Below are 26,600 nucleotides of genomic sequence, written 5' to 3' on the forward strand. Positions count from 1 at the left end.
GGTGTGTGTGATATGACGATGTTGTACTGTGGACAGTTAAAAGGTCCCCACAATCTATATTTCGTGTTAGAGCGCGCACATTCTGTCAAATACAATTCTGCCGCCTCAGTCTTAATAGGCTACTGTACAACGCGGCACACATTCAAATCAAATGATAACTCAGCTGCAGAGGACCGCTCACGCATAGGCATAATTTCCACTATGGGGACACGCTTTTTTCAAAATCCCGTTTGTGTCCTGCCACTTTGGAAACAAGGTTTTGTTAAAGTAATCTATTGTATTGTAGAATGGATGCTATGCACTGCTGAGAGTTTCGCAGACATCACTGCAGACTATGAAAAGGCTACTCTAAGACAAGCTAATAAGATTGTTTGTGATTCAACACACATTTTGTACACAGAATATGAGCTGTTGCCTTCTGGGAGGAGGTGTAAAGTTCCTTATTGAATGAATGAATGAATAGTGATAAATTTAAAAATTCATTCATCACTGTGTCTATAAAGTGGTTAAATAATTGTAGTATGGAGCTGTAAAATTTTATTTTTATTTATTTATTTATTTATTTATTTTTATTTGGGTTATGTATTTATCTATTTATTGTTGTGTTATTTGTATTGTTATTGGTGTGCTTTGTTTGTCTGTCAATTGATTGCAGCATGGGTGATGGGCCCAAGACAAATTTCCCTGTGAGGGACAATAACGTTTACCTTACCTTACCTTGAAACAGTAGCCTACTTTGATTATGGCTGCATTTATTGTCTAAATGACAAATAAAGAACTGGGTCGTTTATTTTTTGTTATTTATACTGTAGATTCTTTAAAAATGCAGTGGTTATCTCCAATTTTAATGGCTTTACCTTTAATAGAGAAAATAAACGTCTTGTTGATGTTCTCATATTTTCTATTAAGTTAGATTTAATTCGGATGACAGAAGAATATCTTTTACCTGTTTATTTTAGTATGATCATTACATATATAAATGATTAAAAATAGACAATAAAAATAATAATTTTAAAAATAAATATCGCAAGAAATATCGTTATCGCAATATTCAACAACAATATCGCATATCGCATATTTTCCCAATATTGTGCAGCCCTAGTATATATCTATATTTATCATATTTACCAATAAAACCTGATTAACCAAGAAATTGTTGACTTTAAAGTAGTTTTCTCAAAAGTGCACCACTAATATAGACCCCATTTTAAAAAAATGCTATATAATTTTATATAAAGTTTTATAGTATAAGAGCAGGTTTAATAGTATTTTAAAGTGTCCTAGTATTGTGTTGGAGTCCCCTAAATACATTTAATTTCAAAAAACATTGTAAATTTCTCAGAATATACTTTTAATACTAGAATCATTTGGGTTGGGGGGGGTTATCTGTTGCCAGTAGCCAACGTTACTTTTTTTCCGGTAATTTGGCCTACTTTGTGTAATAACGAAAACATTTCTTTCAGTGAAAAAATAAGTCCAAAACTCTCTATTTTAACATTTTGAACAATAGGGCTCTACAATCTTTTGCTTTTTTTTTTTTTTTTTTTAGAAATTCTAATGTGTTTACATTTTTTTGATAATCAAATGAAAGCATAAACATTTATTTCTAATCAAAAGAAAAATAAACCCTTTACATTTTTGGCAAACAAACAGGTTTACTGTTAAAATCAATACATGGAAGAAAAATTATATTCAGTTTAAAATGTTTAAATAATAATTGTATTTTTTTCTACAATTAAGTGGTTAATCTTGTTGTAATATTTATTTTTTATCATATATATTGTTTTATGTAAATTATTTAAATAGGAATATATAAACACCTACATTATACTGTACAAAAGTAATACAAGACTAATATTGTTCTGTTTCATGTTAAACCGTACTTTTATTTTGACAAGTTTCTGTGTGTACAGTATGATATGATGCTAGTTTTCTCAAATGAAATGGTAAAAGTGACACTCACAGCAGCTTTGGAAACTGAGTTTATCCGTTAATGTGAGATTCAAATGCAATTAGCGTGTGCTTCAGTATGCGTGTTGTAACAAAAAAACCGCATCTCCGCCATTCATACATACAGAGGCAAACAGAACATGAAGGATTCATATTAAAACGGTCTTTTTGCATTTCAGTTTTTACAGACAGTGTTTTCGTGGAGGAGACATCGTAAATGCGCGACCATGTAGAGACAGAAATGACATGCCTTCGTGTAAATAAGATAAATAACATAAGGCAATTTAGTTTGTTTAATAAAAGAACAATGTATAGACCTGTTCTATAGGAAAGATAACCTTAAATGACCTTTATTGTGATCTGGCGCTATATCGAAAATAAAATGAACTTGACGTTCAAGGGGGGCGGGGGGTGCCGTTGGAGGGGCGGGCCGCCCCCCTAAGATAATGGTAGGGGAAACACTGAATGATTTCAAAATGATTAGTTCGAAGTGGTTCTGAGCTTAAGGTCGGTAAACCCCTCCCTTCCATTAGATTTCTCTGTTCTGATTGGTCAGCTGGCAAAGTCTGTTGTGATTAATCTTTCCATATTCGCTTGTTAAGTCTGGCGTCACTTAGAACAACAACAGTCTACGTTAATCAACACATTCTTAGGAAATAGTGGGTTCACAGCGAATTATCTGAACTATTTCAATAAGACAGTAATATCATGGTTTACCTGGAAACCTAAAGCTTGTACATATTAGTACAAAAACCTTGATATTTTGAGCACTCAATTGAAAATGTACACATAACCTGTATGACCTGCTCTTTAAACTATAATATTTAATTAAAAAATGGGAAAGAAGTGTCATTTACTTACCCTCATATCATTCAAAGAATGTAGGCTGTGTGCTGTAATCCAGTAACCTCTCATGTGTCTCTTAAATCTCATTTGTGTTTGCTTACTTTTTAAATATGGTGGATAATGCTACATGATATTAGTAGTTATTAGTTACAAACATGTGTGATGTTTCTAATTTATGTGAAAGTATGAGGATATAAAAGCAGAGGGCAACAATTTCAGTGAATAATGTAATGTATTTAAGTCACAAAGCTATAATATGGCCTGAGAAATTTTGAAATAGCATATAAGTACTTTATGATGCCTTTTGTCATTTGACATTCCACAGTCACTAATTACATACAGTAGATTAGAAAAGAGCTGTGCAAAAAATTCTTTTAATGTTGGAACGACATTAGGGTTAGTAAATGAGAATCTCTTCGCTAAGCTAGTTAAAAAATTTGAGACACTAGCATCAGTATAAAAAACACAATGTATGCTGGTGGCCACCACTGATTTTCAACAGTCAAGCTGAAGACAAATATTTCTGTGAAAAGATCTCATCTTCTCTAATTAAAACAAGCATATATCAACAGCAGTAAAGCTGATTGTTATCTGCACTCTGCAGTACAGCTTTGCGCTTTTTGCCAGCAGCGTTATGAAGTAGCTGTAAGCTCTCCATGTATTTATGCGGCATTGCTATCAATACCAGCCTCCTACACACTGCCTCTATATCGCTGCAGGTCCACACACTTCCAATTGCCTCTGTGTAAATCCTACTGTCGCTTTGCATATACCTGAGCAGCAAATGCAAATCTCAGCCACTGGCCACTGCCTTCCCACTCTGTTCACTTCAATGCATTCTCTCTTCATAATCACACTCATTTCAACCACTCCATCAGGTGTGTGGCTCACCGGATACATTACTGCAAGGGTGAATTAATTGCATTTTAGGCTATACTTGCTCACATTTGACAGAGCTCTATATTAATCAGGACAAAGATTACAATGAAATTTGGCCATTTTGAGTTTATTGACTGGTAATCGTGTCTGCTTGTCTGAATTTTTTTTGTTTGTTTGTTTGTTTGCTTGTTTTTTGTGTATTTTGGATTTTGAGAAAATGTGAAAAATGTGAAACTTTGATAATGTTAAATATGTGGACAGTTAATTTCAGCAATTTTGTGTAAATCTCAGTCACTCCAAATTGCATAAAATAAATTGTCTTATGCATATGTCGGCGTTATGTTGACCACTGGCCACCCTGATCTCTAGATCAGTGGTTTTTAATTGGTGGTTTATTTAAATTTAATAAATGAATTACTTTATTTATTTTATTTTATAAATTAAATTACATTTTTAATCAAATGAAAGTAAAAAATATATATTTAAATGATAATAAATTACCTTTTTAACGTCACTTCAAATTAAATAAATATTTATGCAATTAATAAAACTTTGGCACACTGAGCAAGTGCAATTGAGCAATTATTGAGCAAGTTGCTCAATAATTTCTCATTTCTCAATCATTTCTTCATATTATTGAGCCTGTGTATTTTATGAAATACACTTGGGTTGCCCACTACTCTGGAAGCAAGTACTTTCTTTGAATTTGTCTTAAATGGAACAGCTTTACCAATCCTGGGGTGTGCCTATAATATTTTGAGGATGTTGTCGATGGTCGTTGTGGTCAACTAATGGTTTTGTCTCTTCAGTTTCCTTTCCAAAGCAAGAAGAAGAAAGGAAAGTGCTATTGATTTTTATTGTATTCATCAAATGTCTCAAATGATATTTACTCATTTGTGTGTGTGTGTGTGTGTGCGTGTGTGTGCTTGTGTGTGCGTGTGTGTGCATGCTTAACTCCACCTTTTCAAAGCCCTTAGTCACTGTGTTTCATGTTGCTGTATTTCCACAGAGAAAGACTACAACAGCCTTTGTGAGAGGCAGCCAATCGGACGCTTGCTATTCCGGCAGTTCTGCGACACCAGGCCGGAGTTGAGGCGCTGTGTCAAATTTTTGGATGCTGTGGTGAGAAGCAAACCACTAATTATTCTTCACTTTAAAGATATAACATGTTTGTTTCTTCTCTTTACAAACAAACCGCCTTGCACTCAGTGAAACTAGAAAGTTCTGCAGTCATATCCAAGCTATAGGAATAACCTAAATCCTTTGTTCCCCATACTGTGAGGTCATTGTGGTGTTTAGGTGGGCTTATGTAGACTAATGTAGGATTTTAAAACTTAGATTTAAAAAGTTTCTAATTGAATGGAATAGCTCTGGCTATGAAAACATCCTTTAAGGACTGTTCACACCAAGGGAGATAACTACAGTGCCTTGCGATAGTATTCATACCCCTTCATTTTTTCATGTTTTGTTATGTTGTTGCCTTATGTTAAACTACTCTCAATTACTTTTTTATCTACACGCCATACACCATAATGGCAAAGCAAAAAACAAGTTTTTAACATCTTTTCAAATTTATTAAAAAATAAAAAAAATTGGGACAGTTGACATTTAGCTTAGTATTGTTCATACTGCTTGTAGATGTTGCTACACTTTGAGTGAAGTTAACCTGTGGTAAATTCAATTGAATGGGTATGATTTGGAGTAGCACACACCTTTTGATGAAAGGTCTAACAGCTAAATGCATATTAGAGCAAAAACCAAGCCCTAAGGTCAAAAGAACTGCATGTAGAGCTCAGAAACAGGATTTTTGCATGGCACAGATCTGTGGAAGAGTTCACAAAAAATTTGCAGAAGGTTCACCTTCCAAAAGGACAATAACCCTAAACACACAGCAAGAGTGGCTTATAGACATCTCTGTGAATGTCGTTGAGTGGCCCAGCCACAGCCTGGGCTTGAACCCAATCAAACATTTCTGGAAAAACCTGAAAATGTGCATTTGCCCCCATCCAGGGTGAAGAGAAAATGGCAGATAATTGCGAAATGCTGATGTGCAAAGCTTGTCGCATCATACCCAAAAAGACTTGAGGCTGTAAAAGTGCTTCAGCTAAGTAGTTAGTTAGGGTATGAATACTTATGCAATGTACTTATTTCAGGTTTTTTTCATTTGTAATAAATTTACGTAGTTGTGATGATTCTGTTTTTGCTTCGTTATTATGGTGTATGCAGTGTAGGGGAAAAAAAGTAATTTAAAGCAGTTTAACATATGGCAGCAACATAAAATGTGAAGGGGTATGAATACTTTTGCAAGGCACTGTATAGCTTTACTAATAGTTTTTATTCTAAAAGAATAGGGAAGTCTACACTACAGCTATAATGATAAGGAGACAGAGGAACAGTACTGTTGGAATCACTTTCAGAAGGTTTTTTTTTTCTCCAGCTGATGAGCGATCAAAACATTAACAGTCAATCAGAATCCACCTGATGTGAAAGAGCTTGTTCGTTAAAAGCAACATACGCCATAACTGACAAGAACTTTTGTAATAAACAGAATGTTATCGTCTATAAGTGTGGACTCTAATATAGTTATCATTACAGATATCTTTATGCTTATTGTTCTCGATATGCCCTAGTGAAAAATAAATATACTAAAATGTATTTAAAATCCATTTATTTCATGCTAAGTATACTACAAATACATAATGCACTTAATAAAAATACCCTGCAAATTTACTTGTAGTATACTAAACTGGTATACTTAAAGGCTGCTAAATTGTAACAACTATTTTTGTACTCAATGTACTTTAATTGTGCAGAAGTAGTGCTGATGTCAAACTAAAGATATACCTTAAAAGTATATTTATATTTATACCTAAAGTATATTTGATTGTGCTAAAGTGGAACTATTGCAAGTATACTTTCGGTACACTTTAAATATTTTGCATTTAAAGACTGATATTATTAAAAATAATACATTCCTCATCAATAGTGACATTAAAACATATTTTAGGCTTAATATTAAGAAATGTTCATTGTGCATAAGTAGTACTCTGAATAAAATTTAATTACAATTTTCATACCAGTAAGTCTCCAGCAATTTGTCAGTAAATGTTAATAGACTAAATAAATATATGCATCTTAAATCTATTACTTTTTTACTAGGGTGACTGGGCCAAGCTTTTAAAACTTCAGAGTTGACCGGCAGAATTCATATCACAGAAATATGAAAATATAGGCATAAAATGTACAGTCGTGGCCAAAAGTTTTGAGAATTACATAAATATTGGACATTGGAAAAGTTGCTGCTTAAGTTTTTATAATAGCAATTTGCATATACTCCAGAATGTTATGAAGCGTGATCAGATGAATTGCATAGTCCTTCTTTGCCATGAAAATTAACTTAATCCCGAAAAAAACTTTCCACTGTATTTCATTGCTGTCATTAAATGACCTGCTGAGATCATTTCAGTAATCGTCTTGTTAACTCAGGTGAGAATGTTGATGAGCACAAGGCTGGAGATCATTATGTCAGGCTGATTGGGTTAAAATGGCAGACTTGATATGTTAAAAGGAGGGTGATGCTTGAAATCATTGTTCTTCCATTCTTAACCATGGTGACCTGCAAAGAAACGTGTGCAGCCATCATTGCATTGCATAAAAATGGCTTCACAGGCAAGGATATTGTGGCTACTAAGATTGCACCTAAATCAACAATTTATATGATCATCAAGAACTTCAAGGAAAGATGTTCAATTCTTGTTAAGAAGGCTTCAGGGCGTCCAAGAAAGTCCAGCAAGCGCCAGGATCGCCTCCTAAAGAGGATTCAGCTGCGGGATCGGAGTGCCACCAGTGCAGAGCTTGCTCAGGAATGGCAGCAGGCAGGTGTGAGCGCATCTGCACGCACAGTGAGGCGAAGACTTTTGGAAGATGGCCTGGTATCAAGAAGGGCAGCAAAGAAGCCACTTCTCTCCAAAAAAAACATCAGAGACAGATTGATCTTCTGCAAAAAGTATGGCGAATGGACTGCTGAGGACTGGGGCAAAGTCATATTCTCCGATGAAGCCTCTTTCCGATTGTTTGGGGCATCTGGAAAAAGGCTTGTCCGGAGAAGAAAAGGTGAGCGCTACCATCAGTCCTGTGTCATGCCAACAGTAAAGCATCCTGAGACCATTCATGTGTGGGGTTGCTTCTCATCCAAGGGAGTGGGCTCACTCACAATTTTGCCCCAAAACACAGCCATGAATAAAGAATGGTACCAAAACACCCTCCAACAGCAACTTCTTCTATCAATCCAGCAACAGTTTGGTGAAGAACAATGCATTTCCCAGCACGATGGAGCACTGTGCCATAAGGCAAAAGTGATAACTAAGTGGCCCGGGGACCAAAACGTTGAAATTTTGGGTCCATGGCCTGGAAACTCCCCAGATCTTAATCCCATTGAGAACTTGTGGTCAATCCTCAAGAGGCGGGTGGACAAACAAAAACCCACAAATTCTGACAAACTCCAAGAAGTGATTATGAAAGAATGGGTTGCTATCAGTCAGGATCTGGCCCAGAAGTTGATTGAGAGCATGCCCAGTCGAATTGCAGAGGTCCTGAAAAAGAAGGGCCAACACTGCAAATACTGACTCTTTACATAAATGTCATGTAATTGTCGATAAAAGCCTTTGAAACTTATGAAGTGCTTGTAATTATATTTCAGTACATCTCAGAAACAACTGAAACAAAGATCTAAAAGTAATTTAGCAACAAACTTTGTGAAAACTAATATTTGTGTCATTCTCAAAACTTTTGGCCACGACTGTATATACACAGTCAAAATTTATAAGGTATAGGGCTGACCCAATGAAAAAAAGTGAAATTTTATTTATGTTTAAAATAAGCAATCATGTAAAATTCAGTTGCTGCAACTTACATAAATTAATTTGTCTTATCAGTATATCAGCATTACGTTGATCATTGGCCACTCTGATCTCTACATTAGTGGTTCTTAACTGGTAGTCCATTAAATTAAACGAATTAAATTACATTTTAAATGAAAATAAAATTTAAATATCACAGAAAACCAAATGTTAAAGCTTGCAAGGCTTAAAATGCATGTACACAAAAAACAAATGTAAGCTATATCGCTGACCCAATGAAGAAAGTGCAATTTCAGTCAAGTGGACTCTCAAACCTGCCTTTACTATTACTGAACCCTGTAACAATTCCTGCTCACATGTATAAAGAGCATTTCAGTTCCAACAATTATGAGTTTGCTTTTCTGTCACTTTTCTGTGGAGCAGAGCAAATATCTTTTGAACCAAAGCTATTATAGGTTTCGTCTACATGCATTTTACCACTAATAAGGTTAAAAAAAATCTCTTTTGCGTACTCTTCATTGCCTGTTTCTATTTTACTCTCTGCCTCCACCCATTATAAAGTTGTATGACCGAGCTCTCTACAGGAATTCAAGGATCACATCTACAGCACTGCTTCTACTTTGAGTGAATGCCCACCAGCAAGTCTAACTTCGAAGAAATGAACGAATTTCTCGTCCACACCTATAACTTAAAAACTTGACACTTTGGCCTTGGTGATAAAATCACATTAAAATAGACCCTCTGCTAAGCGTCTCAAACTGCTGATTTAAAATCAGTTCTGCCCCTCAATGCTGCATTTTAGGACAAATCTTCTATTCGTAAATATTTTGACATGACATGCCATTTCAGATATGGAATGCAGACTACCGCTTACTCTGTTCCTGCAAGCTAGAACATAAACATTACAACGTGCATGTCGTCTTACATGTACATGTGCACGCCCACGTGAAAAACTTGATGGTGTTTGCTCCACCTTTAAAGACCTTGATGCTGCATGTTCAGTGGAGAAACCACAAACCCACTATTTTGTGAAGGTTTGTAAATAAAACCAGATTGTACACATATTTTGAAGCAAATATGAGTTGTGCATGTCTCTGCTACGGTTCTAGGATGTTGTGGGTGGTTGCCAGTGCATTTCTATGTGATTGCTACAGTGGCTGCCTTCTGGCCAAAGTCAAAATACGGTCCCTCCTTCAATATTTGCATGTTTTTTTTTTTTTGTAGGCTGAGGCCACAGTCAGTTGCATGTATGAAAATTATCAAGACAAGTAATTGAATGGTATGCATTTTAGTACAGTGGTAAAGCCTTCAATATCAGGATTAGAAAATAAGGCTTTGAAAAAAAAAAAATTCTTCATGTAGGTTATGTAATGTAATGTTTGTATTTTCCTAGTGATTCACTTCCACTAACTCTTTTGTTAAAACAGATTTCGATGGATAATTGCATTTTTCAGGGAGTTATTGAAATTAACTAGTTGTTTTCAAATCCAGTCATCCATATAGCTTTGTCATGATGATTTTGGATTGAATCTAAAATATGCAATATGGCTTTTTTGTTTTGTTTTGTTTTTTGTTTTGTAATGAGTGCCTGGCATTATAGATGGGACATAGAGCACTCTGTAAACTAAAAAATAAAGCTGAACTAAAATTGAACTTGTATTGAATGATAGTGAATGATAATAATCTAAAATCATCATAAGTTCATAAATAATGAAGAATGTAGATATCACAAATATTGCAGCTAATTACTTTCCATTATTTCAGGCGGAGTATGAAGTAACGCCAGATGAGAAGAGGAAGGAATGTGGACAGGAACTCCTAGACAAGTACCTCAACCCAAAGGTACTGAGATTGAGAAGCACAGGAAAGACCTAAATCAGTTCATTTTAGAGTTTGTTGAGAAAAGACATCAGATATAATTTTTGATGTTTTTTTTTTTTTTGGGTGCAGGACACTATAGTTAATTTATGTAAGTGAGGATAGCAACATAAAGTAAACTGTGACATATTATACCTGAAAATTCTTCATACAGTGACTAAAAGTAAAAATAATTGGGGTTGGTATCAAAAAGGATTCGGACACTTTGGCCTGACCATGTTTTGCTTAAGTGTTTTTTCTTTAATTGCTAATTCAACCTTTTTACGCCACAGACTGAACAAATTGAAGCATTGCTTGGTAATTGGCCAACAAAGTACTGATAGTTGTGTAAATATTATTATTAGTCATAATAACAATCTGGATTTTTGGTTGATTGTAATCCATTACATACCTTTCCATCAACGTTATCTGACATCAAGATGAATTAGTTCTGACACAGTTCAACTCTGAGTTCTTGACATATTTTATTACCGTTTTCTAAACTATAGCGAATAACCTATGATAAAAAAAGAAAAAAAAGATGTCTGAATAAATTTTGGTTTTACTGTGTAATGTGTGGTGGATATCATAATTTAAATGCATTTTTTTGTTAATTTCCTTTTTTGTTTTGTTCATAGCTTTATACATTTTACATTTGTGTTTAAAGGATATTTTCATATTCTAATTCTTCCATTTGCAGTCAGAGGACTATGTCCCTGAGGTAACAGAAGAGATGGTGACTATGTGTGCAGAACGCTTGCAACAGGAGGCATGTAAAGAGCTCTTCATGGAGTGCACCAAGTGAGTCTTTTAGATGGGAAACACTCTTATTATCCCATTAAATGGCAGTAGTAGATACTACTACACTGCCCCTGTCTGACAAACACATGGCATCAGAGCAACATTTTTGAGCATTTTCATGCAAATCAATTAAATCAGGATGTGAGAGTCAAGATTTGTTTCACTATGCGGTCTAGTAACACTTTATCTCAATGTTTTCTTCTAGACTGATCCATGACTTCCTGAGCATGGCCCCCTTCGCAGACTACCTCGATAGTATGTACTACAGTCGCTTCTTACAGTGGAAATGGCTTGAGAGGTATAAAAAGCATCTGAACGCATTTTGAACTTGTTGGTTTTGTTTGTAATGTACAAACTCAGTGAATTTTCTGTGGTTCTGAACTCTCCTGAGCAAGTTACATGAGAGAAATTATATGTAGCTAAGAAGTTTTTCTTTACCGCCAAGTAGAGTCTAATTATTCCTTTGGGTGCCATGATTTATTTATGAAGCTAAGCTTATACAAACCAGATGTGAACTCTGAACTTGCTATTTATTTACTTTTAGTCATAAAAATGTCCTCTGACTGAAAGTCTAAGCCAGGCCTGGACAATTCCCATCTAGACCTTTTACATAGAAGAATATGATATGCCGGAACAAATACTTTCACTCTCATGTACACATTAAGAGGCCTAGTACACTAGCTATCTACTGAATACAAAAAAAGGTCTTAATTAGATTAAAGCCATGCGTTTTAAATTGTGCATCAGTGTCTCTTAAGATATAAGCTTCATGTGAAGGCAACAGGAAGTTATTCTACTGTAAAAGTATGTTGTAATTAAATAAGACAGGGTCATGTTCGTTCTTATGAAATGTAACTTTTGTTTATTATTCTCTTCCTCTCCTTGACAGACAGCCAGTCACAAAAAACACATTCCGTCAGTATAGGGTTTTGGGAAAGGGAGGCTTTGGCGAGGTGAGTCTGAAATGATTAAGCATCGCTCTGTTTATGGCAGAAACTTATTGAGGCGTTATTAGTTATTATCTGGAATGCCACTAAATCAAACGCTATCTGTCTAGTCCAGGGTTCATAAGGCTAATATCCTATTTCTGTTACACTATCAGACATAAATCCTTCAGATTATCATACACATTACCATTCAATGTTGGCAGATATAGAGAATGTATGTCTCAAATTCTGATTTCCCTACCAGATAGCTAATCATATTGAGAGTCTTTTTATTATTCTCCACTGCCCTGTGGAAGGTTCTTTTAGTTTAATCCCTTTAAGGAGCTGTTTTTTGCCTTAGTTTGCAATATTTTTTCATAATGGTGGTATATGTTGTATTTTTTTAAGAATATTTAAATATAATAATTTTTTTTTTACACTGAATTATCATTGGAAATAAGAAGCGCAACAAAAGCTTGTGTAATTATAATAAAGTCATGATGCAAATTTTGCATCTGTTTATTTATTTTGGTGTGGAACTTACCCTTCTAGGGCAAGATAATTAATCCAACCAAACACAATTACCAAACTGATCAAAAATCAACCCCTCTATCTCCAAAAATAGCTTGAAACATGTCTTTGTATATTGGCTAGTATAGCCTTGTCACATTTTTATGACAGTTAGCATAAACAAGTATGTCATGTAACAATGGGTCCCTCAAATTCTCCCACTGTGCTTTTATTTGTTTATTTTATTGTATTTATTTATTTTTTGCACCCAAGGTCTGTGCGTGCCAGGTGCGGGCCACAGGGAAGATGTATGCCTGCAAAAAGCTGGAGAAGAAACGCATCAAAAAGAGGAAAGGAGAGTCCATGGCCCTGAATGAGAAACAGATTCTGGAGAAAGTCAACAGTCGGTTTGTTGTAAGCATCTTTAGTGCTTTTTTCACCCGATCTTGTGTTTGTTTTGTTGGAGCATCACCTTATCTTTCCATCTCTTCTGTTGTACCACGTGTTTTCTACAAAACGTGAAGTCGTTGTAGTTCCGACTTCTGTTTTTGAGCAGATTAGCTCACAGAGGCCCTGCTTTTGTCATTTCCTGTGAGTTCACATCTCAGTGCTCCTTCACACTTCAAATTTAGACAAATTAAGGCATTGAGATCTGATGTAGACAAAGTGTAGTTTGACTGTCTCTATTGAATGTTTACATTAAAAATCCTACATTTTATTCAAAAACAAAAACTGAAAAATGAGCTTTCATAATTCAAATTGAAACGATGATGTCCAGCAGTCTTTCAAAACCTTAACATCTTATGGTAACCTCTAGTTTGATGAAATAACAGCTTCGTATTTAGGGTTTGTGTATCCAAAGGCCTGACCTCGAGCACGCTATTTTGAGTTGTTTTTTTTGGCGGTTATTCTCAGGATTTTCTCTTAATTTATTCTCCATTTTTAGACACTTTCCCACACAGGCTGTATCAAATATGGGAATTCTGTTTTGTCATTGAACCAATGTACCTTTCTGTTTTCCCATGGAGGTGAGTCTCGCGTATGCGTACGAGACGAAAGACGCCCTGTGTTTGGTGCTCACGCTGATGAACGGAGGGGACCTGAAGTTTCATATCTACCACATGGGAGAGGCAGGTTTTGATGAGAAGAGAGCCGTGTTTTATGCTGCTGAGATCTGCTGCGGGTTAGAAGACCTCCATCGGGAGAGGATAGTATACAGGTGAAAAGCTTCAGACTGAATTTTGGTTACAAGGGATTACTAATTTTATTCAAATGCTCTTTTAAATGTATTTTCTGTTTAATTTTGATTGTTGATTATTGACTGACCTGCTTTCTTCTGTTTATCTTCTGTCAGGGATTTGAAGCCAGAAAATATACTACTGGATGATCATGGTTAGCAACTGATGTTTTCTTTGTGCTTGCTAATGCCACATGGAATGTCACATTCTAAACTGTAGCACTTATGTTTGCCACAAGAGGGAGTAGAGAACCTAATATTGTTTTTGAGCCATGAAATTCAACATCCACATTTCTAACATAATGTCAGCTGTATGTTGATTAATTGGCTGTGTTAATAAATACAATTTTAATCTAATTACATGATATTGTTGCATGACTAGGTTACATTTATGTAAACCTAGAAATAGGAATTTAAAAAAATATCTGTAATATAAATAAATATATTTTTTGTTTGATCTCAGCAGAATTATAATGATAAATCATTATCAGGTTGTCACAAACCACTGGAGAAATCATAGAAAAATCATAGAAATTAAATTATCAAAGTGTGGAAAGTGTGGAAAATCATTCAAAAGAATTAAAATGTTTTAAAAATATGATTTTGGCATATGAAATAAAAAGTGGCTTTTGAGATTTTTTTTGTTTCCATGTAACTGAAGTTATTAGTAAAACTAACCACTGACTGACATCATTCAAGCTTGCTTCTGGTCCGACTAAATTAACAAAGCTGTGATGTTTCTCCTCAGGTCATATACGTATATCAGACCTGGGCCTGGCTGTGCATGTACCAGAAGGTCAGACAATCAAAGGCAGGGTGGGAACTGTGGGGTACATGGGTATGTATTTGCCTTTATAAACATCTAAACCAGGGATCCTCAAATCTGGCTCACAAGATCCAATTTCCTGCAGACCCTGATCAACTGTGATTTTCTAATGATCCTGAAGACATTGATTAGCATGCTCATATGTATTTGATTAGGGTTAGAGCTAAACTCTGCAGGAAAGTGGATCTTGCGAGCCAAATTTTAGGATCCTTGATCTAAACAATATCAACAGCAGCTGGAACCATGTAACCTGATTATGTTTGTGCCCTATCAGCCCCAGAGGTGGTGAAGAATGAGCGTTACACATTCAGTCCAGACTGGTGGGCTCTCGGCTGTCTCCTCTATGAGATGATCGAGGGCCAATCGCCTTTTCAGCAGCGCAAGAAAAAAATCAAGCGAGAGGAAGTGGAGCGGCTAGTGAAAGAAGTGGAGGAAGAATACTCCAGCAAGTTCTCAGAGGATGCCAAATCACTCTGTAAAATGGTTAGTATCCAAACTATTATTCTTTATCTAATCCAATTACCCTAGTAAAAAAGTAATATTTAAAATACATTTAATATACTAAGTATAGTTTAAATCTATTAACGTATTTACTGACATACCGCTTGAGACTTACTGATATAAAAATTATAATTACATTTTATTTAGAGTACTACTTATGCACAATGCACATTTCTTAATATTAAGCCTAAAATGTGTTTTAATGTTACTGTTGGTGAGGATTGTAAGGTGTTTAAATTATTATAGTTGCAATAGTTCCACTTTACCACAATCAAATATACTTCAGTATATCTTTAGTTGGACATAAGCACTACTTCTGGACATTTAAAGTGCATTAAGCACAAAATTATTTGTTCCAATTTAGCAGACTTTAAGTATACCAGTTTAGTATAGCAAAAGTACAATTTCAGGGTATTTTTGTTAAGTACATAAATGTGTAAATGTATTTGTAGTATAGATTCAGCATAAAATAAATGTATTTCAGAAATATTTTAGTATTGTAGTAGCATTTATTGTTCACTAGGGTAATAATTACAAGCTATGCCAATTTACTGATTTAAATAATAAATAATAGGAGTTAAACACAAATCAGTATTTCTGAAAAAAAAAAAATTCTGTCAAGTTCATTTTTTTAATGTGCAAAATGAGAAAACCTCAGGAATGTTACCATTTGTAACATGAAGATATTTTGAAAATTTCCCACTTCAAGAACTTCATTTGGACAACTTTAAAGGTGATTTCTCAAAATTTAGATTTTTTTGCACTCTCAGTTTCCAGATTTAGTAGATGTATCAAATACTTGTATCTCGGGAAAAATATGAAAATTCTGTCATAATTTCCACACCCTCATACATTGTATAAGTAAAAATTATAAATTTTTCTTCTGTGCCAAAAACCATTAGGATATTAAGTAAAGATCATGTTCCATGAAGACATTTTGAAAATTTCCTACCGTAAAAATATATCAAAACTCATTAGTAATATGCATTGCTAAGAACTTCATTTGGACAACTTTAAAGGTGATTTCTCAAAATTTAGATTTTTTTTGCACCATCAGTTTTCAGTTTTAGTAGTTGTATCAAATAGTTGTATCTCAGAAAAAAATTTAAATTCTGTCATAATTTCCTCACCCTCATGTCAGGTCAACATAATTTTTGTCCTATACAATACAATAGTAAATGGGAATTGAAACCTTTTGGTTACCAACATTCTTCAAAACAAAAAGATTTTCTCACATGTTTGGAATGGCAAAAATTATGACACAATTTTAAAAAAAAATTTAATAATTTGTAATTTGTTTCTATTTTTTTCTGTAATGTTAATATGGTATTAAATTAAATACAATTAAATAAATACATTTTGAACATCTTAACAGTTGTCAAAAAGGTGTAAAAGATTATTTGTTTCAGCAAGTGGACATGTTAATAAAGAATTTTTTTTTCCGCTTAGCTGCTAGCCAAAGACCCTAGTGAGAGGCTTGGCTGTCAGGGGGATGGTGCCTCAGAGGTAAAAGCCCACCCTATTTTTCGTTCCATCAACTTCAAGCGGCTTGCAGCTGGCATGCTCGAAGCACCCTTTATTCCAGATGTAAGTATCTTACAAATAAAATATAAAATATAGCAAATAAAATTTTTTTTAGTAAGAATATCAATCACAACTACTGTTGTTATTACTATTGCTCATTCACTGTTTAAATATATATTTTTTTAAATCATCCTCATTGTTCTAACCCACTTAAGCTTCTTTTTTTCTTGGAACATAGTAATTTTGAATGATGTACTAGTCCTTGGATTTACAGCAAATGGGAAATGGATTGATACAACACCGTTTTGTAAAGAAAATAACAAAAGTCAGATCAGAGTGTGCGTAGGTGTGTAGCATGACAAGCTTCTATGTCTGTCTCAGCCTCAGGCCATCTACTGTAAGGATGTGTTGGACATCGAACAGTTCTCCACAGTGAAAGGGGTGGAGCTGGAGCCCAAAGACGACTCCTTCTACAGCAAAGTATCTACTGGAAGTGTTCCCATCCCCTGGCAAAATGAGGTCAGGCCACTACCCAGAATAACCTTAGTAAATGAACCCTGAACCCTGATTGACGATTTATGACCAGGAATAAAAAGGAAATTAACGTTGACTTTGATATTGTGTACAAACAGACTTCAATCAATGCAATGTGATATTTTTTTTTCTTGGCATGCATGCAATGTTGCCAATATGTAATTAACTGCCTTGTATGATTAGTCTGGTTTTAGGTTAACTTGACCCAGACCTGTGTACAAAAGATGCACTCTTGTGGGAAAAAAAAACGTACAGGATCACTTAGAAATCAGCATGAGAAGCGACACAATGGCTGAAAGACTACTGTCTAAATGTGTATAGCTGTTGTGGAGTTGCTTTAAAATGGATGAATTGAAAGTAGTGCCAAATCTTTTCATCCATATTGTAAAGTAGATCTGAATGCGAAATTGCAAGTTAATTGTAAGAGGATTTGTAAGATTGTATTTGAGGATTTTAGGGATTAAGCAGGCTAAATGATTAGCAATAAGGTTTAAACAATGAAACAATGAAACTTATGCATAAATGAGTAATTTACTATGAGATCAGTAAGATGCATTTAGAAAAGTTCTGTTTCTATTTAAAATATTCCAGAACAAAAATTTACAGATAATGTACTCACCCCCTTGTCATCCAAGATGTTCATGTCTTTCTTTCTCCAGTCATAAAGACATTATGTTTTTAAGGGAAACATTTCAGGATTTCTCTCTATATAACTGATATGTATGGTGCCCCCAAGTTTTAACTTCCAAAATGCAGTTTAAACCCAGCTTCAAAGGGCTCTGAATGATCCCAGCAGAGGAAGAAGGGTCTTATCTAGCGAAATGATCAGTTATTTGCGAAACAAATTGATAATTTTATATACTTTTTAACCTCAAATGCTTGTTTGGGTCAATACAGTTAGGGTATGTAAAAAAACTCCCATCTCGTTTTCTTCTTCAACTTCAAAATCGCCCTACATTGCTGTTTTACCTTTTTTTGTTTGATCTTGTTTGTATGTTCACTTTGTAAATACTGGGTTGGTACTTCTGCAGCGATGTAGGACGATTTTGAAGTTGGGGAAGAAAACAAAATGGGAGTTTTTCGACATAATCACACAGACCACGCGAGCACATCACAGAGACGAGACAAGACGAGCATTTGAGGTTAAAAAGTTTAGAAAATAACTGATAGTTTCGTTAGATAAGACCCTTCTTCCTCAGCTGGGATCGTTTAGAGCCCTTTGAGACTGCATTTAAACTGCATTTTGGAAGTTCAAACTTGGGGGCACCATACATATCCACTATTTGGAGAGAAATCCTCAAAAAGCATACTTGCTTTAAGACTGAAGAAAGAAAGACATGAAAATCTTGGATGACAAGTGGGTAAGTACATTATCTGTAAATGTTTGTTCTGAAAGTGAACTAATCTTTTAATGCTGACTTTAACAACATAACCTTTCCAATAGGGCTTAACCATGTAACAATGCAATTTTTGTAAACAATACATATAAACAAGTTTTAGAGATAAGTTGAAATTGCAGGTTATTGTGCATATAATTAGTTAATAACCAATAATTTCATGTTAGTTGCATTTCATTCATAGTTCCAAGTTAGGACCACTTTCATTTTATAACCTTAATTGTTTGTAGAATCAGTATCGAGATATTAGAATGTAAGGTAAATATATCTGTAACTTAAGATTATACATTTCTTTTAATATGAGGGTGACAGTGACATTGTAATTTTAATTAGAATTTATAATTTTAAAAAAATAATAGTAATTTAACCATTACAGCACCAGATAAAATTTATAAAAATGCAAATTTAAGAGTTTTTTTCAAGCCTTGTACTTACTGAGATAGACCTTGTCACAACTTGCAATTGGTTTGATTTGATTTTCTGAGTGTGTTATTTCATTGATCCATTCAGATGATAGAGACAGAGTGCTTTAAGGAACTTAACATCTTGAATTTGGATGGCACTGTGCCCCCTGACCTGGACTGGAGAGGTCAACCCTCACCCCCTCCCAAACAGGGCTTACTGCAGAGACTCTTCGGCCGGCAGGTGAGATTTCCTCAGATCCTTCTATTATTTATATGCAATGTTTTTGCTCTAAGGCATTATTGTTTGTTCCATTAGTAAATGAGGCTGTGAGCATCTGGCTGAACAGCTCAGCCAAAGTGTAGCTGAGCCTTTTTGTGTCCTGTTTGATACTGAAATTGTATACGGCTTTGCAGGCGATTCTTGTAATGAAATAAAAATATTAGTGTGCGGGTTTTCTTTCCCCTCTACCTGTTGTACAATTAGTCAGGTACATGAAATGATTTGTGTAAAATACTCAGATTACAAATGTATAACTTTTTAGAGCCTTTTGCCTTGCTTATCAGTTTTATTTGCAACTCTAGGCACTTTTTAATTGGAATGTAAATGTAAATACAAATTTGTATTACAGCAGGGTTACCTCGGGTCCTTAAAAAGTCTTAAATTTAGTTGTGTCAAAACAAAAAAGCCTAATTATGATTTCAAGACCTGATATTGTGATAATTAAACTTCAAAAGGCTACGATTTCATTAAATAAACATGAGAGCTGCACATTTCAAAGTCCTGTGCTGCTGCTTTGTGTTTTGCCGTTACTGGGGAAACTGTTATATTTCAGCCAAAAGTGCCACCTGCTGGCAGAGAATAAATGTATATTTTCAATAAGCCATGTATATTTGCATTGCTCTGAATAAGAGTTCAGAGCAATGCAAAAATCCACCCATGTTTTTACTCTGCAAAGACGCAGAGCTTTAAATGTGAACTGGTGGATCGATAAGAAGACAATGCATTATAAAAATCGAAACAATAAATTAGGGGTGTGCAATATAGGCTATATCATCTGCAATTATATTGTGATTGTTGTTTTAACGATATGCGATTTGACATTGAGTATACTGCGAAAAGCAAACAAAACACACCTACAGAGTGCATGCATACATTAAGTGATGCAGACTAGTAAGTCGGTTAAACTAGTGCACATACACATTTAGAATGCTTTCTTTCACTCAATGATTTAGTCTATTAAAATGCATTTAGAACGATCAAATATTTCTAAATATGGGGGCAGAAAATGTATGTTTATATAATTCCATATACTTAATATCACACAGAGTAGTTTTTTTTATTTCTCCAAAAGTCATCATAATTACAAATGTGATATTTATTTAATACAACAGTTCAATAAACAAGTTAATATTAAGAGACTTACATTTTAGACACCATATTGCCTGTTTTTGCTATATTTCGACAACAAAAATCACTTACAGTTTTTTACAGACGCTAGGACACATTTCTCAATACTTAGGCCACTTTTGCAAAACTCTTCACACAATTCTCCTAACTGACTTTCAGCTTGGCAAAGCAGTTCATTTCACATTCAAAATGCACTACAACTACCAAAACACTTTATTCAGGTCTCAAATAAACTTATTCTTCCAGAACACTAGGAAAGGTTGACAGCCGACAAACACACTTTGTCACCCACAAAACAATGACCTAAAAAACACTAACAACATGTAGCATTACACAGTGTTTTCTTGTGTAAAACAAGGAAACATCTGTTTATAACTGCAATATATGTTACTGGAATGAATCAGACATGATGCACAATTCGTCAATATTTTATGTTGTTTATTTATTTTTAATTTTTTTGTACTAAGTAATTCCAAAATACAAGAATTTGTATACACACCATCAACTGATACAGATAAAAAAGTAATGCTAATCTACTGCATTTTTAGATTTGAAATATGTTTCAATAAAATATTGCTGTTGAATTTTGCTGTCTTGTTCAGTTTTGCATTATGTTATTGTTTGGAACATAAGTTTAACAGTTTTGAAAACAGTATGTAAGCATGTGCAAAATGTGCTGTACGTACAAAGATTTTTGGCAGTTGTTGTGTCAGAGTGAGAAAAGAATTCATGAAATTTGAGAGATGTAGTCATTGAATGCATTTTGTGCCAAAACAATGATAATTGATCCTCAGTTTAGCCTACACTTCTGTTGTGCTCACTGTGTGAAGAGTTTTGCAAAAGTGACCTAAGTATTGAGAAATGTGTCCTAGCGTCTGTAAAAAACTGTATTTACAGTGGCTTGCTCCCACCTACTGGCGGTTTTAATTTCACATTTAAATATCAGTATTCGTTATCAAAACATTATGTATTTGTAACTGCAGGTAAAAGCATTCCTTGTCCATCTTAGTTGCATTACACAGTGTGTAAATACATCTAAATGCCACTTCAGATGCAGCTTCTGTGTTTCTTCTGCATTGCAAAGATGAATTTTGTTGATACTGATTTCATTTGTTTGCTAACAGCCCAAATGTAAGAATTTGACTCAAATGGTGATGGATTAAAGGTAAAAATGCCCACAAAAGGTAAAAATCAACTTATTGGAAAAGATTAGTTTCTATCACTGCTGTTAACTGATCACACAGAATATGAAGAATATCAAAAAGTTCAGAAGTCGGCTGTCCACGGTAGTCCATAAGATACCAGTACAATAACACACTTTGCAAAATATTAGTATTGCACACCCCTTATTTGTTATTTAATTAATATAATAAGTTATTGATAATTGTTTCAATTAATATAATAGTTAATACTTTTGACTCTTTTCTTAAAAACGGTTTAAAGGCTTTAAAAAAAAGTTTATCATTTTATAAAAAAAATGTTTTTGTGAAAACTTGCATCTGATTTTTAACTGTAAATTATAATTTTTACAGTCATTTTACAGTTTAATATGTTATTATAGACATTGCCCTACACCGCTCATATGGTATTAAATATATTTAATATTTTTATATTTTAAATATATTTAATTTGTGTAGGTCTTATAAAAGCTCTTAAAAATCTTACATTTAAATTAAAAATCCTGCAGAAACCCTGCACAGATAAGAAGAAAGTATGCCTATCATTGTGAAATGCTATTTTTCTTTTCCTGTGTTGAAATATTTCTTATTGAAACAGGAAGTTTGGATTGGACATTAAAGGCTTTGTTTTTTAAGAAAATAAGAATTAAAGGGGTAGGTCACTTTCAGAACAAAAGTGTACAGATAATTTACTCAGCCCCTTGTCACCCAAGATGTTCATGTCTTTCTTTCTTCAGTCGATAAGAAATTATGTTTTTGGAGGAAAACATTTCAGGATTTCTCTCCATATAATGGACTTCAATGGTGCCCCCAAGTTTGAACTTCTAAAATGCAGTTTAAATGCAGCTCAAAAGGCTTTAAGGGAAAGAAGGGTCTTATCTAGCAAAACGTCATTTTCGAAACAAACTCACTTTTTATGTACTTTCTAACATCAAACGCTTGTCTTGTCTATGTCTACGTGAACTGTTTTTTTCTGGTTCAAGACAGTTAGGGATGTTGAAAAACTAATTTTCTTCCCCAAATTCAAAATCGTCCTACATTCCTGCAAAACAGCTGACCCAGTGTTTACAAAGTGAACATGCAAAGATGATCAAATGCCCTTTACAAAAAAAAAGGTTAAACAGAGATGTTGGACGATTTTGAAGTTGAAGAAGAAACAAGATGGGAGTTTTTCGACATACCCTAACTGACCCGGATTACACAGACTATGCATGCGCATCACAGAGACAAGACAAGATGAGCATGAGGTAAAAAAAAAAGTATATAAATAGTAAATTTGTTTTGAAAATGACCGATTGTTTCGCTAGATGAGACCCTTCTTCCTCGGCTGGGATCATTTAGAGCCCATTGAAGCTGCATTTAAACTGCATTTTGGAAGTTCAAACTTGGGGGCACCATTTAAGTCCACTATATGGAGATAATTCCTAAAATGCACAAACATAATTTCTTTACAACTGAAGAAAGAAATGAATGACAAGGGGGTGAGTAAATTATCTGTAAATTTTTGTTCTGGAAGTGAACTAATCCATTAACTTAAGACACCACCAAATCATTATTTGTGGTTTCTAACAAGAAAAAGTGTTTTTATTAGCACACTAACATGAACACACAACCTACATTTTGATTTGATGAGGCTTTTAATGCTTATGTGTAAATGTCTGTGTTTAACTGTGCATGTCTATGCTGCCCCCGCAGGACTGCTGTGGAAATTGCAGCGACAGTGAGGAGGAGCCCACAAGGCTGTGAAGGCGTGGCCTGGCTGTGGCTCCTCCCCTACACCACTGAGGATCTCATTTGTTTACAGTTTTTGCACATTTGTATTTTTAAGATAGCTCTATATAAACATTGGAATGTATATTTTCACTATATAGCCATGCAGTGTATCTTATTTAAGTCATCGAAATGAAAAGGACAAAAAAAGGGTCCCAATTATTGTCCTTTATCATGTGTGACGTGTGGAAAGGACAGATCGTTCAACACTGCTCAAGTCTCAAACCCGGTTCACCCAACCGATCTTGTACATTTCGTCAGTATGTCTTGCAGCCTCTTTGCGCTTTTTTTCTTTTTCTGTTCTTGTACGATTTCACACACATGTACAGTATGCACTCTGAATATTTGTTTTAGATGCGGGGAGCAAAGGAAATTTGCTTTTGCAGATATTTTTATATTTATATTTTGAATTTTATTTTCTTATGGTAATCTCGACAATCAAATGACACCGTTTGTATAAAACAGTGATAAATGTGCATTAATGGAATTTAAAAAAGCAAAAACAGGACGGGATTATAAAACAGAGGGAAATTTTAACATTATAAACTCTCTACCAGAAGTCTCAAATATGTTATGTAAGGTTACTTAGCTAGAGATACCTAGTAAACCAAATAGGCGTGACTAAAGTGCATATATGTACAATAACAACTGCAGACAGTTGTACCATGTTGTAAAAATGCGACACTCATCTGTAAAGTCTTCAGTGCGTCTTCCTGCTAATTTTTCTCTAGATAATTGGGAAAAACATCCTGATTATAGTCCTGTGTGGCCCATATGTTACAAAATGAGTCCAAACATGAGGCATTATTTTTCATTTATAATATATTTCATGACATGACTGGTAATAACATGACACAGTTATTTGTCATTCCAGCATTGAAGACTGAAAGACTTTAATTAAGGTCTGTTTCACACTGCACACGTAAGCAGAGCGTAAGCAGTGCGTATTTTTTCCCGGCGCCCATGTTAACGGATTTTAACATTCACACTGGACGCTGAGGCGATGCAGCAATGCTTAGCAGGAACAGAGCAGAAGCGGCGGTGCCGTGATTATTTCTGCATGAGTCTAATTTTGCTGCTCTGCTCACACTGAATTAAAGCGACAATGCATAGTTTTTGAAAAATGAACAAATTTACCATATGTGACCCTGGACCACAAAACCAGTCTTAAGTCGCTGGGGTATATTTGTAGTAATAGCCAAAAATAAATTGCATGGGTCAAAATTTTTGATTTTTCTTTTATGCCAAAAATCATTAAGAAATTAAGTAAAGATCATGTTCCATGAAGATTCCTACTGTAAACATATCAAAATGTAATTTTTGATTTGTAATATGCATTGTTAAGAACCTAATTTGGACAACTTTAAAGGTGATTTTCTCAGTCTTTTTGATTTTTTTGCATCCTCAGATTTCTGATTTCAGCCAAATATTGTCCTATCCTAACAAAACATACATCAATAGAAAGCTTATTTATTGAGCTTTCATATGATGTATAAATCTCAGTTTTGTCAAATTTAACCTTATGACTGGTTTTGTGGTCCAGGGTCACATATAATTATTAAAGTGATGTCTACAAATGTCATCAAATGAATTATTTACCCAAACATCAAAGCATGTTTAAACTATTAAAAATAAAATTATAGCTTAAAGGATTAGTTCAGTTCCAACAAACATTTACAGATAATGTACTCACCCCCTTGTCATCCAAGATGTTTTTGTCTTTCTTTCTTCAGTCGTAAAAAATGTTTTTTGAGAAAAGCATTTCTGGATTTCTCTCCATATAATGGATATGTATGGTGCCCCCAAGTTTGAACTTCCAAAATGCAGTTTAAACGCAGCTTCAAAGGGCTCTAAACGATCCCAGCCATGGAAAAAGGGTCTTGTCTAGCGAAACGATTGGTTATTTTCGATCAAATTGACAATTTATATACTTTTTAACCTGAAATGCTGGTCTTATCTCGTCTCTTGTTTTCGTCTTCAACTTAAAAATCATCCTACCACGCTGTTCTACCTTTTGTGTAAAGGGTGTTTGATCCACTTTGTATGTTCACTTTGTAAACACAGGGTACTTCTGCACATCGCATAGGACGATTTTGAAGTTGGGGAAGAAACCGAGATAGGAGTTGTTTTCTAACTGTATTGAGCCGGATCACTCAGACTACACATGCGCATTGCAGAGACAAGACAAGACGAGCATTTGAGTTTAAAAAGTATATAAATTGTCAATTTGTTTATAAAATAACCAATCGTTTCACTAGATAAGACCCTTCTTCCTCGGCTGGGATCATTTAGAGCCCTTTGAAGCTGCATTTAAACCGCATTTTGGAAGTTCAAACTTGGGGGCACCATACATATCCATTATATGGAGAGAAATCCTGAAATGTTCTCCTCAAAAAGCATAATTTCTTTACAACGGAAGAAAGAAACAACAAGGGTGACAAGGGGGTGAGTACATTATCTGTGCATTTTTGTTCCGGAAGTGAACTAATCCTTTAAGTTCAAGGTGAATTTTACTATAAAATATGATTATATGGTATGTGTGGGAAGGGAAGAGTGTAGCATCACAGCAGAGTATGCTGTCTATGATCAATTAAAGCATGTGACAAGCATGGCAGCTAGTGGTCAGAGGAGTCCACCTAAAACAGGCAAAACAAGAGACAACACTCGACACTCGTCTTACCCATTCTTGATTTTGTAAGACACAAGCCACTTTTCAAATGCCGGTGTGAAAGCACAATGAGCCTGTGCTTTTTCCGCTCTTCATACGCACAGCTTTCGCACTGCTATCGCTCCGCTTATGCATCCTGTGTGAAATGGGCGTAATACTCAACTGATGCTCAGCAAGTCATCATCGCTTAACAGTTCAACATTATAAATGTTATTTAATGTTTTAAACGTAGATATGCGCAATTGTATGAGCTGCGTATAATTTAATTGCTGCTTTTTTATATGTAGGTCAAACTAAAATTCATTTGCCAAAAAGAAATGTTATGTTTTATGTTAAGTATCCCCTGCAATCACAATAAGCTCTTTACATTTTCAATAGCTTGGAAACATGATGTCTTGGGAACTTTGATCTCTTAATGCACTTAAGACCAAACCAGTTCAATTTGTGTCCTCCATCTTCATAGAAGGTGCCTTTTGAAGTATTAAGGTACTCGTCATTAGGGATTTTTATTCAGATATCATGTTT

General features: G+C 34.6%; 1 protein-coding gene across 1 annotated transcript in view; it reads left to right on the forward strand.

Annotated features, from left to right (window-relative positions):
* grk6 (G protein-coupled receptor kinase 6) overlaps positions 1 to 24,638 on the forward strand; it is a 48,962-nt gene extending 24,324 nt beyond the window's left edge. Inside the window, exons 3-16 of the mRNA XM_073823900.1 lie at positions 4,685 to 4,797; positions 10,299 to 10,376; positions 11,092 to 11,192; positions 11,398 to 11,490; positions 12,082 to 12,145; positions 12,902 to 13,042; positions 13,657 to 13,847; positions 13,983 to 14,020; positions 14,614 to 14,703; positions 14,966 to 15,174; positions 16,642 to 16,779; positions 17,098 to 17,235; positions 19,158 to 19,292; positions 23,333 to 24,638. Coding sequence (XP_073680001.1) covers positions 4,685 to 4,797; positions 10,299 to 10,376; positions 11,092 to 11,192; positions 11,398 to 11,490; positions 12,082 to 12,145; positions 12,902 to 13,042; positions 13,657 to 13,847; positions 13,983 to 14,020; positions 14,614 to 14,703; positions 14,966 to 15,174; positions 16,642 to 16,779; positions 17,098 to 17,235; positions 19,158 to 19,292; positions 23,333 to 23,383 — 1,580 coding nt within the window. The 3' untranslated portion in view covers positions 23,384 to 24,638. The remainder of the gene's footprint in view (positions 1 to 4,684; positions 4,798 to 10,298; positions 10,377 to 11,091; positions 11,193 to 11,397; positions 11,491 to 12,081; positions 12,146 to 12,901; positions 13,043 to 13,656; positions 13,848 to 13,982; positions 14,021 to 14,613; positions 14,704 to 14,965; positions 15,175 to 16,641; positions 16,780 to 17,097; positions 17,236 to 19,157; positions 19,293 to 23,332) is intronic.
* The last annotated feature ends 1,962 nt before the right edge of the window (positions 24,639 to 26,600 follow it).

This window comes from Garra rufa, chromosome 19, assembly GCF_049309525.1.
Source record: "Garra rufa chromosome 19, GarRuf1.0, whole genome shotgun sequence".
Lineage (NCBI taxonomy): Eukaryota > Metazoa > Chordata > Actinopteri > Cypriniformes > Cyprinidae > Garra > Garra rufa.